Source organism: Lathyrus oleraceus, chromosome 5 (genome assembly GCF_024323335.1).
Source record: "Lathyrus oleraceus cultivar Zhongwan6 chromosome 5, CAAS_Psat_ZW6_1.0, whole genome shotgun sequence".
Lineage (NCBI taxonomy): Eukaryota > Viridiplantae > Streptophyta > Magnoliopsida > Fabales > Fabaceae > Lathyrus > Lathyrus oleraceus.
Genome location: NC_066583.1, coordinates 571,764,339 through 571,780,223, shown reverse-complemented (window position 1 = coordinate 571,780,223; position 15,885 = coordinate 571,764,339). Strand labels below are relative to the sequence as shown.

Here is a 15,885-nt window from a genome sequence, read left to right as displayed (position 1 = left end):
CACTTTCACAACAATTAGAAATATGGATAAACGTGTATGAGTATGGATACTTAGCCACCCGTAAGGTATGTGCACATGTATAAATATTGTTGCCCACACAAGTATGGACTCGGGTACAAAGATTTTTTAAAACTGTATGTATGAGAACTGGTATTATAGTACTCTGTCCAAACTCTACTCATTTTCATCCCTAAATATGATAGATCGGTTAATAGATCTCAATCGTAATTCTCTTTTGTGCTTCAAATGGTTATACCAATGAAGAAACTCTGTTCATTGGCAATGATTCCTTAGCTCCTCTAAAGAGTGTTAATATAAAATTGAGTGTTTTGTGAATTGATAAACTAAATAATGCATAGGTAAAAATAAAGTAAAAAGATATAAAAAGAAATTGACTTGTTTGATAGATTGTCTATGTATAAAATGAAATGTACAAAAATACACAAAGTTAGTTCTACTAACAAAAGCAACATGATCTATAAAATCTCGTCCTATCTTTGCCTCGTTCGGTTATTCATGTTGGTAGTGCAAGTTTCTTCTCTTTGCAGGGTGTACGTGGCTTCCTACATTTATATCCTTACAGTGTCACGAGCTTCATGAACCTTAGTGAACTTAAAACAGACTCACATAGCTTGTCTAAACATAATTCGTCGGCTTGTCGTATTCGATTAATAACGTAACATATTTTTAGATAAAAAAAATATACATATACTTTGTTACATCTATTATATTGGTAACTTAATTTGAATTCATCATCCAGTTACATAAACATCTGACATAGATAATAATAATAATAATACTAATAACAACAACGTTGTAAAGCTAACAGAAAACTCTTCATGATCAATCATATTTATAAATACATAAAAAAAAATTGAACCAACATATATAGATCAACCTACAAACGCAGTTAATCAATGGCTAGTGTTTTAATTTGTGTGAGTATTATATGACAAACCATTGATAACAGGGTGGTGTCCTACAAACAAACCAACATGTCCCATAAGCTTGTCTTTCCTAGAAAAAGTAGTGCCACATGAGCACTGCCACCTAAGATCACCACAATGTTTCTCATGAGTCCTCAAATCAGAAAGAACCGAGAAGTTCTTCTGATTACACCTCTTGCACACATACATTTTGGGACAATGGCTTCTCTTGTAATGATTCTTAGCACAAATCAATGACTTCAATGGTTGAAACTTGAGATGCTTTTGATTCCATCTACACCCTTCTTGAGGACATGAATATTTCTTGTTTTTTATACTCATCAAAGAATCTTTATTCTTGTTAATTGGATTGCTCAATGCTGCACTACTCTTGTACTCATCCCCATGAGCTCTCATATGCATCCTCAAATTTGCATCCCTCTTAAACCCTTTACCACAAACTTGACAATAATGCGTATACTTAGCTAATAAATCCGATGCGTCCAATTCAACTATCTCATCGTCATATAATGGATCCACCCGAGTATAAGACAGTTCAAATTTTAAGCTCGTATTATCGTGATCACGGTTATTAGCTTCATTAGACTCTTTTAGACTATTATTAATGGTTTCACTAATTTCATGATCAACTCTTTGATCATCAATATCATCCTTGAGTCTATAATTAGTGTTACTGACACTATTATAGCTTTCACTAAACCAATCCAATGGTTCTAACTCATTATTAAAAAATAAGCTTTGACTTTGACCTCTAAGATCTAGGTTTGTGTTATTGTTGCCAAAGTTTGAATGAATATTAGATTGAGGCTTTTGCAATTCTAGGTTTGTGCATGCATTAGAAGTAGTACCTTGAGGAAAACTAAGAGCCATGTGTTGACAAGTGAACATGATTGATGTGGCAGTTACTATCATTTCTTGTATTGTTGAGTTCATGTTGGATATGACCATAGTTGATGAGTCTTGATGATTTGAGGAGAGAATAACACCTACAAGAGTTTGCACTTGGTTGAACTTTTCTTTGAGAATAGAGAGATTCAAGAGGAGAGAATTGGAGGGTAGAGATGATCCAGAAATTCCTTCCATGGAGTTTGGCAATGGCATCATATCTTCAATGACCATAGGAAGCTTTTGTAGCCTTTGATTTCCACTTTCAAAGGTTGCAAGTGTTGTCCTTGAAATAAGTTTTTTTTTCAATGTTGAATTGTAGATATAACAAGCTGAACTTTTGAAGATTGAACTTGAGTTTATTGGTTCAAAGAAGTTAAGGTATCGTGTGTGTGAGTATTATATATATATATATATATATATATATATATATATATATATATATATATATATATTATATATATATATATATATATATATATATATATATATATATATATATATTATAAAAGAAATAGAAAGATTTATAGTTATAATTTTATTATATAGTATCTGTTTTGATTTAATTTTTTTTATTACAATATCTATTTTATTTTACACTTGAATTTGAAATAATATTGAAGCTGAGAAACGCCATACTAAAATTATTGATAAAAAGTTAAATATAGAGTTCTTTTTATTTTTGGGCATATTTAAATTTGAAAAACAACTTAATTAATAGAGGTAAATTTGTTTTAGAATAAATATTTATTTGTAGTTAATTTTAAAGTTTTTAATATAATGATAGAGTTGATGAAATCCAAGAAACAAAGCACACGAATAGAGAGAAGTCAACCGAGAGGTTTAAGGTGAAGTTATAGCTTCCCCACTTAAGACCTCCCTTGCATGTACCTATATTTCATTCTTCATTTAAAATTGAAAAGAAAATGCAACTATTAGAAACAAACGAATCTAGGATGCAAAAATAAATAAATGAATCTATCATTCAACTTTGATTTGTATTATATAAAACTTTTAGAAACTCTATTTGTAACATATAATTTTCTTTTACAAACTCTATTAATTTAAGTTTTTATTGAAAGGAGGAAGAAGCAGTTTAACTGGTTTGAGCTAAGAGTTAAAAGTTTTGGATTCAATCCTAGCAAAGTAGAGGAAAAAAATTACTTATTTAAATTTTTTTCAATATACTTGTTGTTTCTGGCGCTTACTAGGGCCATTAAGGTCGACCCAATTTAAGCTGTCTAATCAAAGAATCTTTTAGATAGAATGCGAACAGGTAGATCCTCGTCAGAAGGTCACGCATCGGATTTGATCTATTTGTTCATCACCAGTCGTCAAATCTAATCAGACGGCTTCTTGCATCTCACGTCGGGCCGAGCGAAAATAGTTTGCACCGCTCGTTGTATATAAGCACTGACACACCATAAACAAGTACACATTCATTCATTCTTGCAAAGTTACATCTTTTTGATCTCACTGAATTAGTCGTTAGAGTGCTAACCTCACAAGTACACATCTGCTCTACCACGCACAAGGCTCATACCACCACACTAAAAGAACTTGTTTCCTTCACATCAATGATTTTCTATTCCACACTCGAATAGTGTCACCATCTGTGGGAATCGAATTTAGGTTCTCGTGAATTTCTCTAAAAATCCACCAAATCTCACCCATTGCACCGCCACAACCGTTCCATCATTTTCCGTTATAATCTCGTATTAACTTTTCACCGACAATGGTAACGTCTAAGTTAGTCTAAATAATTACGCATAATGATGCTAGTGCCGCAGATGAAATTGTTGTGATAGTCCTTGTCTAGCAAAAAAGATCATGTCTTCCTTCGCGGGGGAATCTAATTTGATCCTTGTAAACTCTCTAATCATTTCATTTTCTCTAGCTTCAGTCTTTCCACTCATCAACCAAGGCACTTTCCAACAACTACTTCAAGGACAAACCTCTAAACAACCTCAACCACAAGCGTCAATTTGTGAACTAGAGATGTTCCAAATTCTCTAACAAGTATAGGCTAATCTAGGGATGCAAGGAGCAAATGAAATGATCATCAACATTTTCAACTTGGTACATTAACAGGATGCACACTTCTTAGTGGAAAAGGCTCTTACGAGTAGAACATAATCAATAAATTACTCCACCTCGAGGTCACTCGCAATGAAAAGCAGCATTTTGTAGTAATCTCATAGCCATGCCTCAGGTAAAATTGTCTCTCAACACTGGGGAATCGTGGGATAACCAAAATATTGTTCTTCCCAGGCTCATTGCTCTCCTCCTCATAATTCTAGGGTGGAGGCGACAATCACACCCCCGAAGGTCTCCAACATAAGATAGTTTCTTCCTTTCATTCTCAAGGAAGGAATGGATATGGCATCAAAGCTCAGGCCTCTAGCTGCATTAGGAATTTGTTCTCTAGGCATATCTTTGACAGTAGGTTCCCCTGATCCCTTGAAAAACCACGAAAGAGGGGTAGATACGACGGTGCCAAGGATCTAGATGAACATATTAAACACATGGATATTATGATTGACTATCATTATGCCAAGAGCGCTGTGAAGTGCATTTTTCCCCGACCCTCAAGGGAGTGGCCATGACGTAGTTTAAAACCTTACCTGATGGTTATATCAACTCTTGGAAGAAATTGTTGGATGAATTTATAGTTAAGTTAATGGAGTGGAAGCTCAAGACAATTATCGTTCTTTGCAGAATCCAAAAGAAGACGAGAGAAACCCTATCACAATATATCAACCGGTTTACCATGGTAGCAGTTAAAATTTGTTGATCAAATGACAAATTAAAGTGTTAGATATTTGAAAATGGGATTGAGGAATGATTGCATATTTACTGAGAAGTTAAGTCTTGAAGGGGTCGAGAGCATGAACGACCTGCTCATCAAAGCCAAGAAAATAGTGGCTCCTTTAGAGGATTTAGGAGGAGATATGACTTACCATGAAAGAATCAATCTCCCCATCGAGAGATGGCATCCCCAAATAAGGAAATCAAGGTCGCCATAAAGTCCCAAAGGGGAGGGATAACAATGATGATGAAGGGGGGAATGCCAATTTATAACTTATGTGACATGAGGATACAACTTCCTTGCTTTGATCACTAAAGGTTTTTCCATTTTGAAGACTCTATCTAAGAGGACATACAAGAGAAAGATTGTTGAGCTGATGGTGATCAACAAAAAGGGAGAAACAAATTCTAAAGGAAATTCAAAAAGGATTATTTTCATATTCAAAGATAAAAATAATGTATAAGGGATCCTAACAAGATCTTTTTCCTAGTTATAACAGCAATGATGAGCAATTTTAATGTTTTGAGAATCCTTATAGACATGGGAAGCTCATGCAACATTATGTATGTCGATATATTTGAAAAGATAGGACTAAAGAAAGAAAAGAAGTTGCCTTTGATAGGCCGCAAGCATACGATTCTATCAAAGTAGTATAAAATAGTCGTGTTCCACTGTGGACCGTTTGGAGTATCAAATTTGCTTAATTTGATAATTAGCTAAGACGATGCTTAGATTGGTTGAAATGGTTTAAGTTTGATTAAGATATTTATAAAAGAATACTTAGGACTATGATTTATTTCTTTATCTCGCTCACATAAACTCTCATTTCTATCTGTAATGGAAATTCATGCTTTTCCAGAAATGAATAGATAAAAGCGAACATACCCCTTTTTGGAAACATATGATCTTGTTCCGAACCAATGAATTATCTACTTTCGTAGCGTAGTTCATTTTTTCATGATCCTTTAAGATTGGCTATTTTTAAAATGTTTTTTCTCGGTTAAACTAAAGACACTTTTGTTGCCTCAGTTTAACCTTTTGAACTTTTTAGTTCAGATATCAATCATACCCTTTCACGACTGGTATCTAATAACATCTCTAAGAAGTATACATATATATATGTTAATCCAAAAAGCCCAAAGTAAGTGCAAAATTTATCGTTACAAATAATGACTGAGAGCCTACATGCAGTATGTCGTTTAGACAATCCACATGGTCCTAAATCCATGGTAAACTACTCACACATGTTAATATTAGAAACAAAGATGAATATAGATAACATAAACATAATATGAAAAATAGTAATAATAATAAAGAAATGTAAATTAAAACCTGGATTGAGAAACTTAGTTACAAACTAGTATGTGCTCTAGATAGACTTTTTTTTTTTTCCAAAAATCGTAAAAGTGCAAAAATTATAAACTAACTTATGCAAAAGTTATATGAAAATTTGTAGGAGACTTAATCTACAGATTATAAGGCTTTATATAGCCTAAGACTCATAAAGAGGGCAGTAAAATGCATTAAGGGAGGCTTAGAATTAAAGAAAAATAGTTTGAGAAGTGGATAGTTGATCCGCTGTCACACACGGGTCAAAAAAAAGTTTACAAGTGTAGTAAAATGGAAGCGGCACTCGAATCGTATCGCAATGACTCTTGAATGTTTTTTAATCAAATTATCGCAACAAAGAGAGGGTTTAGGTTTCGATTAAGGTAACGAAAAAAAAGTAATTGATTCCAAATAAGCTAAAATGACTAATCTACTGATTCGGGTTTCAACTTATCACTGGTTATTATGATTCCAATCCCCTAAGTGGATTCTTTGTTCCTAATCGATCACAGTGCCAATCAATAAGCGTGAATAATACTATAAGATTTATGTTCCTGATTACTGTATTAAGCATATGGTTAAAGATTAGACGAAACTAACAAATAAGTTAAGTTAACATGCGATTAAAATTAGGAACACACATCTATCAAATCAAATCAATATACTATATGAAAATCGAATTAAGCATTACAAGAATCACATAATAAAATTGAACGGAATAAAAGTTGGATTGAAATTATTATAACTACAAAGTGCAATGGAATCTGTTGATGTGTGCTTTTCGCAAGTATACAAACGCGTCAGAGTAATATAAAAGATTGTCGAATCCATAGAGACCAAGTATCAATCTATCGTTATCTATTGTTATGGTGTTTATCAAAGGCAATCAAATAGGTGTTTTCATAGTGTGCAATGAAAAGTAAAGTATTGAATAAAGTTCAATTAATAAAGACAGGGTCGAATGTAATTCACATAATCAATTAATAATCCAAGTACTTGCTAATAGAACTACTTATTGGCAGTGTTTCCTCCTTTGAAAAGAACCAATTTAATGGGAATTTTCGCTTTCGCGTATTCAGAACCGAGTTGTACTCCCTAATCAAACCCTCTTATTGTCACTTATAAAAAGGCGCGCATTGCGTTAAAGTAGTAAACCTATTTTTAAGAAATATAGTATCTTGACTAAGTTGAAAAGTATTTTAACCTGGATTTCTTAACCAAAAAAGGTTCTCACGAACCAGACTCTAAACTTATAAACCCGTCCGAAAATAGTTTTAAAATCTCTTTTCTTCTTAAATTAAGACTCCTAATGAACTAAACAAAGCGCTTTCGTTGTTTTTGAAATAGTTAAAAACAATTAAGTTTAAACAGACGTTGGACGGCTTTCGATCTTACCCAACGGAAATTGAAGTGCGGGAAAACTTAAGTTGAAAGTTAAAATAGCCCTTAAGTGTTTCTACGAACAATTGTACAGATTATCGGTTCAATTACGATCCTCACATTCTAACCTTATAGATTTAGTTAGACATGGTAAAGTAAAAGTGCATTAATTTAAATAAAAGTAGTGTGAGTGCGGGAAATAAACAAAAGTAGTGCGAGTGCGGAAAATAAACAAAAGTAAAGCGAGTGCGGGAAATAAATAAAGTAAAGCGAGTGCGGGAAATAAATAAAGTAAAGCGAGTGCGGGAAATAAATAAAGTAAAGCGAGTGCGGGAAATAAATAAGGTAAAGGCAAAGTAATAAAAACCTGCTCTAATCGGAGGGTTGAGTAAATTACAAAGCGGAAATGAAAATGGCGGCAGGATTAACTTCCTTCCAAAGTGCTCCAAACTCGATTACAAACTCGATCACAGACTCGATTACACAATTGTGGTAACACCCCAATGCGAAGCGATTACCACTTTAAAATACTGAATATATGCCTAAGTGAAACAAAGTTGCTCTGAGTTTGCCTCTGTTCTAAGTTTGGATCCTGAACAAGTGATTTCGAGTTTCTATTTATAAGCAAGTAAAAAGATGGAAATGACAAGGATGTCCTTCAACTTGAAAATGGGAGGGAAAACTTTTCCTCTTGTGGCGCCCGCCACAAGGCCATAGCGCCCGCCACAAGGCCAATCTGAGGCGCCTTAGTGGAAGTAATGGGGAACGTGCCAGTTGAGGGAAGTTGAGTTGGGACACGTCATGGCAGGGTCTATGGCGCCAGCCATGGTGGAAGCCACAAGTACAAAATGCTGAATTTTAGGGTTTTTAGCTCTTTTTCACTCCTTTTCTCGATCGGGGCTCCGATTAAAGTAAAAACCTGAAAACAAAGAAAAACATAGTAATAACACAACAAAATAACAATAAAACAACTAAAATGCATGTGAAATCGGAGTCGAAAATACGGTGAATTTCAGTGTCATCAAACTCTCCCACACTTAAACCTTTGCTTGTCCTCAAGTAAAACATTAAAAAGCTCAAAAAAGAAAAACTGGTGTAAACGAGTGCTTCAGGTAAAAAATTCTAAGTTCAAGTCGGGATGTAGTGGTAGGTACTAACTGAGTGAACTAAGGGTATCATGATGACACTAATCCGCAAATACGGACATAAACGTCATTCCTATATTAACCAACCCATATTATCCCACAATACCTAGGCCTGCCTCTTCATCTCTTTTTGTGTCCTTTTCATTCAGGTGCAATCACATTAAGCCCGTTATCCGTGCATGCTTCATAGCTGAGTGACCTGTTAGTGATTTTGATCTAAGCATGGGGTTTCTGGCACATAAATATGTGTAAACCTTTTTATTTGACCCAATTGTAGTTGTGGGGGATCGGATCGTAATCCGCCCTACCGAGTTCAGTGCCAGATACCTCTGAACCAACTAACAGTGGGTAAGTTTTTTTTTTCTTTTTCTTTTTCTTTCTCTTTTTGTAGCAAATTTTTACAATTCTTTGGCTTAAATGACTTTGTGAGGGTCACCTATACCGGAGTTGCCTTTTTGCTTTGTTTTATTTTTTTCTTTTGCTGGATCATTCACTTATTTGCATCGGTCCCCTACGTAAAGGATGCATAGGCCGGAGCTGACTGCTGAGATAAACTACTGAGGACTTATACGGAAATGATGATTAAGGCCATGGTATATGGGGTTTCGGGAACGATTCCTATATTTACGAAGCTTATGGTACTAAAACAGATACTGATGTTTCGCAAAGTTCTCCCAAGTCACCGCATCCTTACTCGAAACCTGTCTTTAAAACCCGAAAACTTTCGGAATAACACTGTTTTCTTTTGCAAGAAAAATTCGGTGGGGCTAAAGGTATGGGGAGATTAGATTGTACTAAAGATACACTATATTTGGTGACTCGTCAGACTCATGCATTATCTAAGACACTTAAACTAAAAAGCAAAATAAACAACTAAAAGAAAATAAAAATAAACAAACTACCTAAAAACAGCAAAGAGAAGCAAATAAAGAAAAGACGATAGAGTCTCCTCCCACACTTAAATCGAACATTGTCCCCAATGTTTCGAAGTAAGATAAGGGAAGAGTTACTTGACAACCTATTGCTGACCACTAGTGCCCTCGCCATCCTGAGGTGGACGACGGGATCGGGTACGACGACGGTCTCTCTGATCCATCCTCGCCTGCAAGGCATCCTGAGCGGTCCTCACCTCTCGAAGGTTACCCAAAATGGAACCTTGAGTGTTTTCTATGAGTGCAATATGCTGACGGTGGTGGTGTTGCTGACGGGCTTGTGTATCTGTGATCATTTGCAGGGACTGTAGAATAGTGTCGTAGGACCTGTCTGTCCTCCACTATGATTCTTGCATGAAGCTCATGTTATTCGCCAGTTGTTGTTGGATGGTAGAGAGTAGGTCGTCACGCCTTTGCTCTCTAGCCATGTGGTCACGCCACATCTCCTCTATAATATAAAAGCCAGGAGTTGTACCTGCAGAAGAAGAAGATGGTGCGGTGTGTGGTGGTGAAGGATGATGGGGGGGCACATGGGGTACGGGAGATCTCTCTCTCCGATCATATTCATCATCAGTGTCATGTCCCGCCTCATCAGGAATGTTAGGAGGAAGAGGACCCAAAACAGGTGGAGCATCTAAAGCGTAGGTCCAATTCCTTTCATCTCGTACATCTGTACGTCTAGTGCAAAGTAAAACAACAGATGGGATAGCTACACCATGAACCATAAGCACATAGCCTCCTTCTCTCCTCAAACGACACAATTTCATGTCTCTAAAAAATTTTAGGTTAATTGTGCGATGAGGTAAGGGGTCTAGGGTAGTTATCTCATTGTTCAGGTTAAGCGCCCGAGCAATAGACGTAATTAATCCTCTGAAAGAAATCGGTCCCGCTTTATTTAAAGTTAAAGCCATATGAGCAAGCATGAACGGGACCGAATTAATTCGTCTATTTGTGAGGCTTCCTTGCAAAAATAGAAGCTCTCTAGCATTAACCTTATTTGGATTCTCCCGGCCAAAAATAGTACATGCCAACAGATATCTAAAAACTCTGATGGACGGGTTATGGATAGTCGAGGCAAGAACTCCCTCAAAAGAATTTATGGAAGTGTTCGATAGTCTCTGCCAGAAGGAGAACACCTCAACTGACCAATCCGAATCCAAAGGGGCCTCACAAATAGCACCATCCCCATGAGGGATTCCTAACAAGCCTGCTAGTTTGTCGGTACTGAATTCATATTCAACAGCAAACATTCTAAATCTGACAGTACCAACTGTGCTAGCAGGGTTAGGATTGACAATATAGATTAAAGAACTCAAGAATTCGATTGTCAATCACTCATAGGTAGGTTCTTTGTTGGAAAAGAAATCATGCAAACCTAAGTTATCTAATAAATGAAATATGTTATGATAGATACCTAAAGTGTAGAGACAGTTTTCGTCAACATACCTTGTCGGGAGGATCTCCCGATTTTGCAACCGTTCGATAATCTTCCGTTGCCTATCTTCCGGTTTCCCTCCTCGAAGAATGAATCCATTAAACTCCATTGTGTATCTCTTGAAACGTGACGAAGAAGATGAAGTGGAATGTGAAAAGGTTGGATTTTTACGAAATCCGACGGATGAAAATGAAAATGGAACTCAGAAAAATGATTTGTACGATGTGGTGATTAGAAAGGTGTGAGCTTTTTGTGGGTTAAAGGATGTTTTTGCAAGGTGGAAAAATGGGTTTGGAAGGTTGTAAGGTGTGAAAATGGTGAAGAAAGGGGTTCTGCCCCGACCTTTTATAGACGTTGTGGCGGGCGCCACAGGGTCTATGGCGGGCGCCACAAGGCAAAATCTGGCTGGGCCGGATTTTGGTCCTTTGGCTTGGGCTTCTCTTTGTATTTTGGCTTTGAGGGGTCCGGATAGCATTTGTCTTGTAATTTTCCTCCTGCCTGAGCTCTGCGATCTCCTGATATAAATAGTCGACTTCGGTAGCGTGGGTGAGATCAGATACTCCCATCTGTAAAGTGAGGTCAGCCACCTCCTATCTAAGTTCTGCAATCTCTCTACGACACTCTGCAATCTGGGTGCAGATGTCGGGGTTTGCAATGAAAGATTATTAAAGAAAACAGTGATCCTGGGAGAAGGTGGTGTAGGCGTGTACTCGGCAATGGGTGGTGATCTCGACTCCTCGATGGTCTTTCCCTGGCCCTCCAGAGCATAACTTCAATTTGCTGGGTCATGCACACTGGTCATCATAGGATCTGGCAGTGTGAAATAATGAATAGCCTCGCTGTCGACTAGCAATCGGAACTGACATGGGTGGAAAAAGGCTTTCCTCATCAACCCTCTGGTCAAACAGAAGTCGATGTCCATGGTAGTGTACCCACAGTAGGTCCGGAGATGTAACAGCTTGCGAGACAGACCTAAAGCGACAGCAATCTGCGTGATGATCCCGCCCACATGGATGACTCCTTCGGTCGATCTGGGGACACCGCTGAGGCCACATAACAGAAAGTTCCCACATGCTACTGGGCGAGACTGGGATGCATAAAATAGTAGGAAGATCTCCTCTTCACTCAGTAATGTCTCAGCATCCGGTCTTCCTATGAAGGAATGTGCCAATATCATCTGGAAGTATCTAAAGGCAGGGTTATGTATAACATGAGACAGCTGCGTAGACGGATCCTGGCTTCCACCACCCGATATATCACTCCAAAACTTCTCCACCTCCTTACCCAGAAAATATCCCATAGGTGTCTCCGGGATAGCATCAGGAATGGTCTGGAAACCCAATAGGTCGCCGAACTCTTTCTGGCTGAAAGAGTACTCAACTCCAAAAAGCCTGAAAGCAGCGTATCCATCTGGTCCAGAGTATGGGTCATAATCGAATGAACTGAGGAACTCCAATGTCAAGTTCCGGTATGTGTTACTTAGATCGTCAGCAAACTCGTCCCAGTGAAGTTGGTGGCTAAGGAATCAGATACTCGGCTCGATACCCAGTGCTTCCATACAGTGCTAATCTGGATAACATGTGGGCGTCATAGGGCGCTGATAAAGAGAAATGTAGCGCTCTCTCTGTGCGTCATCTCTATAGGCCACGTGCATATCATCGAAATCCTGCATCCTGTAGAAGTTAGGAAAGTGATCCTGAAAATATAAACCATTCAAATATTTAGTCTCGGTGAAAAATAAAAATAAAATTAAATAAATGCGAAAAAGTAAAATGAAAAAACCATGGGTTGCCTCCCACGCAGCGCTTGTTTAACATTATTAGCTTGACGATTAGAATTTATACACCTGTAGTAGTAGGAATCGGTGGATCAATCAGAGTGTGGCTTGAGTGGTATGCTGGAATGTCTCCTCCTTCGTAGAGCTTCAGTCTTTGTCCATTTACAATGAATGGGCTACAGGTTTCGTTCTTGATTTCTACGGCCCCGGATCATAGAATTTGGATACTTCGAAAGGGCCAGTCCATCTCGAGCGTAGCTTTCCAGGGAAGAGTCGTAACCTAGAGTTGAAAAGGAGAACAGGATCGCCTATATTGAAGTTTTTCTTTACTATTCTTTTGTCGTGATAGGCTTTTGTTCTTTCTTTGTATATTTTTGCATTCTCGTAGGCAGATTGCCTAAGTTCTTCTAGTTTATGAATGTCTAGGGTACGCTTTTCTCCAGCGGCTAGGTAGTCTAAATTCAAAGTTTTAATGGCCCAATAGGCCTTATGCTCTAATTCGAACGGTAAGTGACAGGATTTTCCATAGACTAGTTGGTAAGGAGTAGTTTCTACAGGGGTTTTGAAAGCGGTTCTATAGGCCCATAATGCTTCTTGGAGCTTCTGAGACCAGTCCCTCCTAGATATTGAAACTATTTTCTCTAGGATTTGTTTTATCTCCCTATTAGATACTTCTACTTGGCCACTAGTCTGTGGATGGTATGGTGTTGCTACTCTATGCCTAACTCCATATTTTCTTAAAAGTTTGTCAAATATCCTTGATATGAAGTGTGATCCTCCATCGCTTATGACTAAATGTGGTGTTCCAAATCTAGGGAATATGTAATTTTTAAATAGTTTAATCATAACCCTAGTGTCGTTTGTGGGTGCAGTTATTGTTAGTGTAAGCCCTAGAGGCCAATACTTTTGGTACTTGTATCGAATTATTTATTAATAATAAAAAGGCATTTTCTTTATTATGGTTGATTAATAAAGTCCCTGGAATAGATAGTCCGTTTAATGTATTAAGTGTGACTTAATCATGAGAACGCATTAAACATAAGGACATTATTCTTAAAGTATCCGTAGTCGAGCTTTAATGTGAAGTGGGATAACATTAAAGCATTAAGACTATTATGTTTGTAGACTGATGATCACATCTCATGGATCATGGATAAAGAGTTATCAAGTCTAAAACATAGGTATGAATATTAGGAGTAATATTTATACCGGATTGACCCGCTATGAGAATACTATATAGAAAGTTATGCAAAATGTCATAAGTTATTCTCATGGTGATAATAGTGTATACCACTCTTCGACCTGAAACCACTATGGATCCTAGATGTAGAGTCGAGTGCTTTATTGCTGATCCAACGTTGTCCATAACTGGATAACCATAAAGACAGTTGATGGGTACTCCACGAAGCATGCTGAGGGACATGAGTGTCCTAGATGGAATTTGCCAATCCTACGTAACAGGATAAATGTCTATGGGCCCAATATTGAACTGGACAAGGGTGACACGGTCTATACCTTGTGTTCAATATAGACATAAGGGCAAAGGGGTAATTATACACATAATTATTATCACAGGAGGTTTTGTCAGATCACATGACATTTTCGTGACTTGGGTAGCAGTGATGTGTTGCTAGATACCGCTCACTGTTTATTATGTTAAATGCGTGATTTAATATAATTGCCAACATCGCAAAAACCTATAGGGTCACACACAAAGGACGGATTGATGAGAGATAGAATAATTAAGGAACATCGTAAGGTACAGTGTACTTAAGTAGAATACGAAATATGGTAAGGTACCAAATACTTAAGTGATTTTGGCATATTATGAGATATGGACCAAAATACACTTAAGTGGGCTTTTTGGCTTGAAGCCCACACACGTGGTTCTATAAATAGAATCCCTTGGGTAGAAGCATTGTAACTCACTGAGACAGAAACCACAACTGAAGAGTTGGAATTTCGTATCTCTCTCTCTCTCACTCAAAGCCTTCATTCATAACAGCTAGCACTGCGATTGAAGGAATCCGTTCGTGTGGACTGAGTAGAGACGTTATCATCGTTCAACGTTCGTGATCGCCCCGTGGATCTGTATCAAAGGTTTTGATCATTATCAGAAATCTGCACCAAAGGTTTGAATCGCCACAAGAGGTAACGATTCTATCACTGATCATGCCCATTCGTAAGGATCACTAAATGGAGAAATTTTAAATTCCGCTGCACCTTGGATGGCAATTCTCCAACAGTGGTATCAGAGCCACTTACGAAACCATGAATCTGATATTTGTTTTTGTTCTGTAATAATATGATTAAAGACAGAATGAATCAAAGGTTAAATTGAGATCGATCAAGTTACATATATGTGATATATGTAATACTGATGCAAAATACATTATATATGATATAGTGTTCTCGTTTCGTTCATTCAAACCCTCGATGATTGTTTTCCTTTGAGCGATCAATGGTCGTTTGCTTCTTGATCTGACATTAGTATGGTGAAGCAATGACGTGTTGATCAATCATACTGAATTAACAATCGAGATGTGTTTGACGGTCTGAAATTGGTGCATCAGGGTTAGTGACGGCACAAGGGTTGTGTTGTCAGAGAGTTATGAGATTGGGGTTTGACTGCACAAGAGTTGTGCGTTCTAAACACTTTTCCGAACAGTGTTAACCGGTTAACGCGTATGGTAACCGGTTAACGAGAAACTGAATACAGCCTTCTAAACATTTTTGGAACAGTGTTAACTGGTTAACGCATATGGTTAACCGGTTAACGGAATGCGAAATAAAATTTTTGAGATTTTCAAACAGTGTTAACCGGTTAACGCATTTGGTTAACCGGTTAACGCAAGGTGGAAAACAGTTTTCCAAGAAATTTTTCAACAGTGTTAACCGGTTAACGCATATGGTTAACCGGTTAACGCAAGGCAGAAAAGAATTTTCTAAAAGTTTTCAAACAGTGTTAACCGGTTAACGCATATGGTTAACCGGTTAACGCAAGGAAAAATTCACCCGTTCGGCTAGAAAAAGTGCTTTGAAGTATCAAGTGTTGATACGAAAAACGACGTCAACTTTAAATGAAAGCTTTGAGTCAGCGGACCCCCGGCTAACTCTGCGTAGTGTGATCGGTCGTCGAAATTTAATTTGATTTTAATTAATTAAAGGAATTAATAATAATAATAATAATAATAATAATAATAAAGTGTTTATTATTGTCTTGTGGTGATCGGTTATGGCCTTAGT

At 37.3% G+C, this 15,885-nt stretch overlaps 1 protein-coding gene across 1 annotated transcript in view; it reads right to left on the bottom strand.

Moving 5' to 3' along the window:
- Positions 1 to 929: 929 nt before the first annotated feature.
- The window catches only part of LOC127082139 (protein SENSITIVE TO PROTON RHIZOTOXICITY 2-like), a 41,582-nt gene continuing 26,626 nt past the window's right edge, over positions 930 to 15,885 (bottom strand). Inside the window, exon 7 of the mRNA XM_051022363.1 lies at positions 930 to 2,164. Within this exon, the coding sequence (XP_050878320.1) occupies positions 930 to 2,164 (1,235 nt within the window). The remainder of the gene's footprint in view (positions 2,165 to 15,885) is intronic.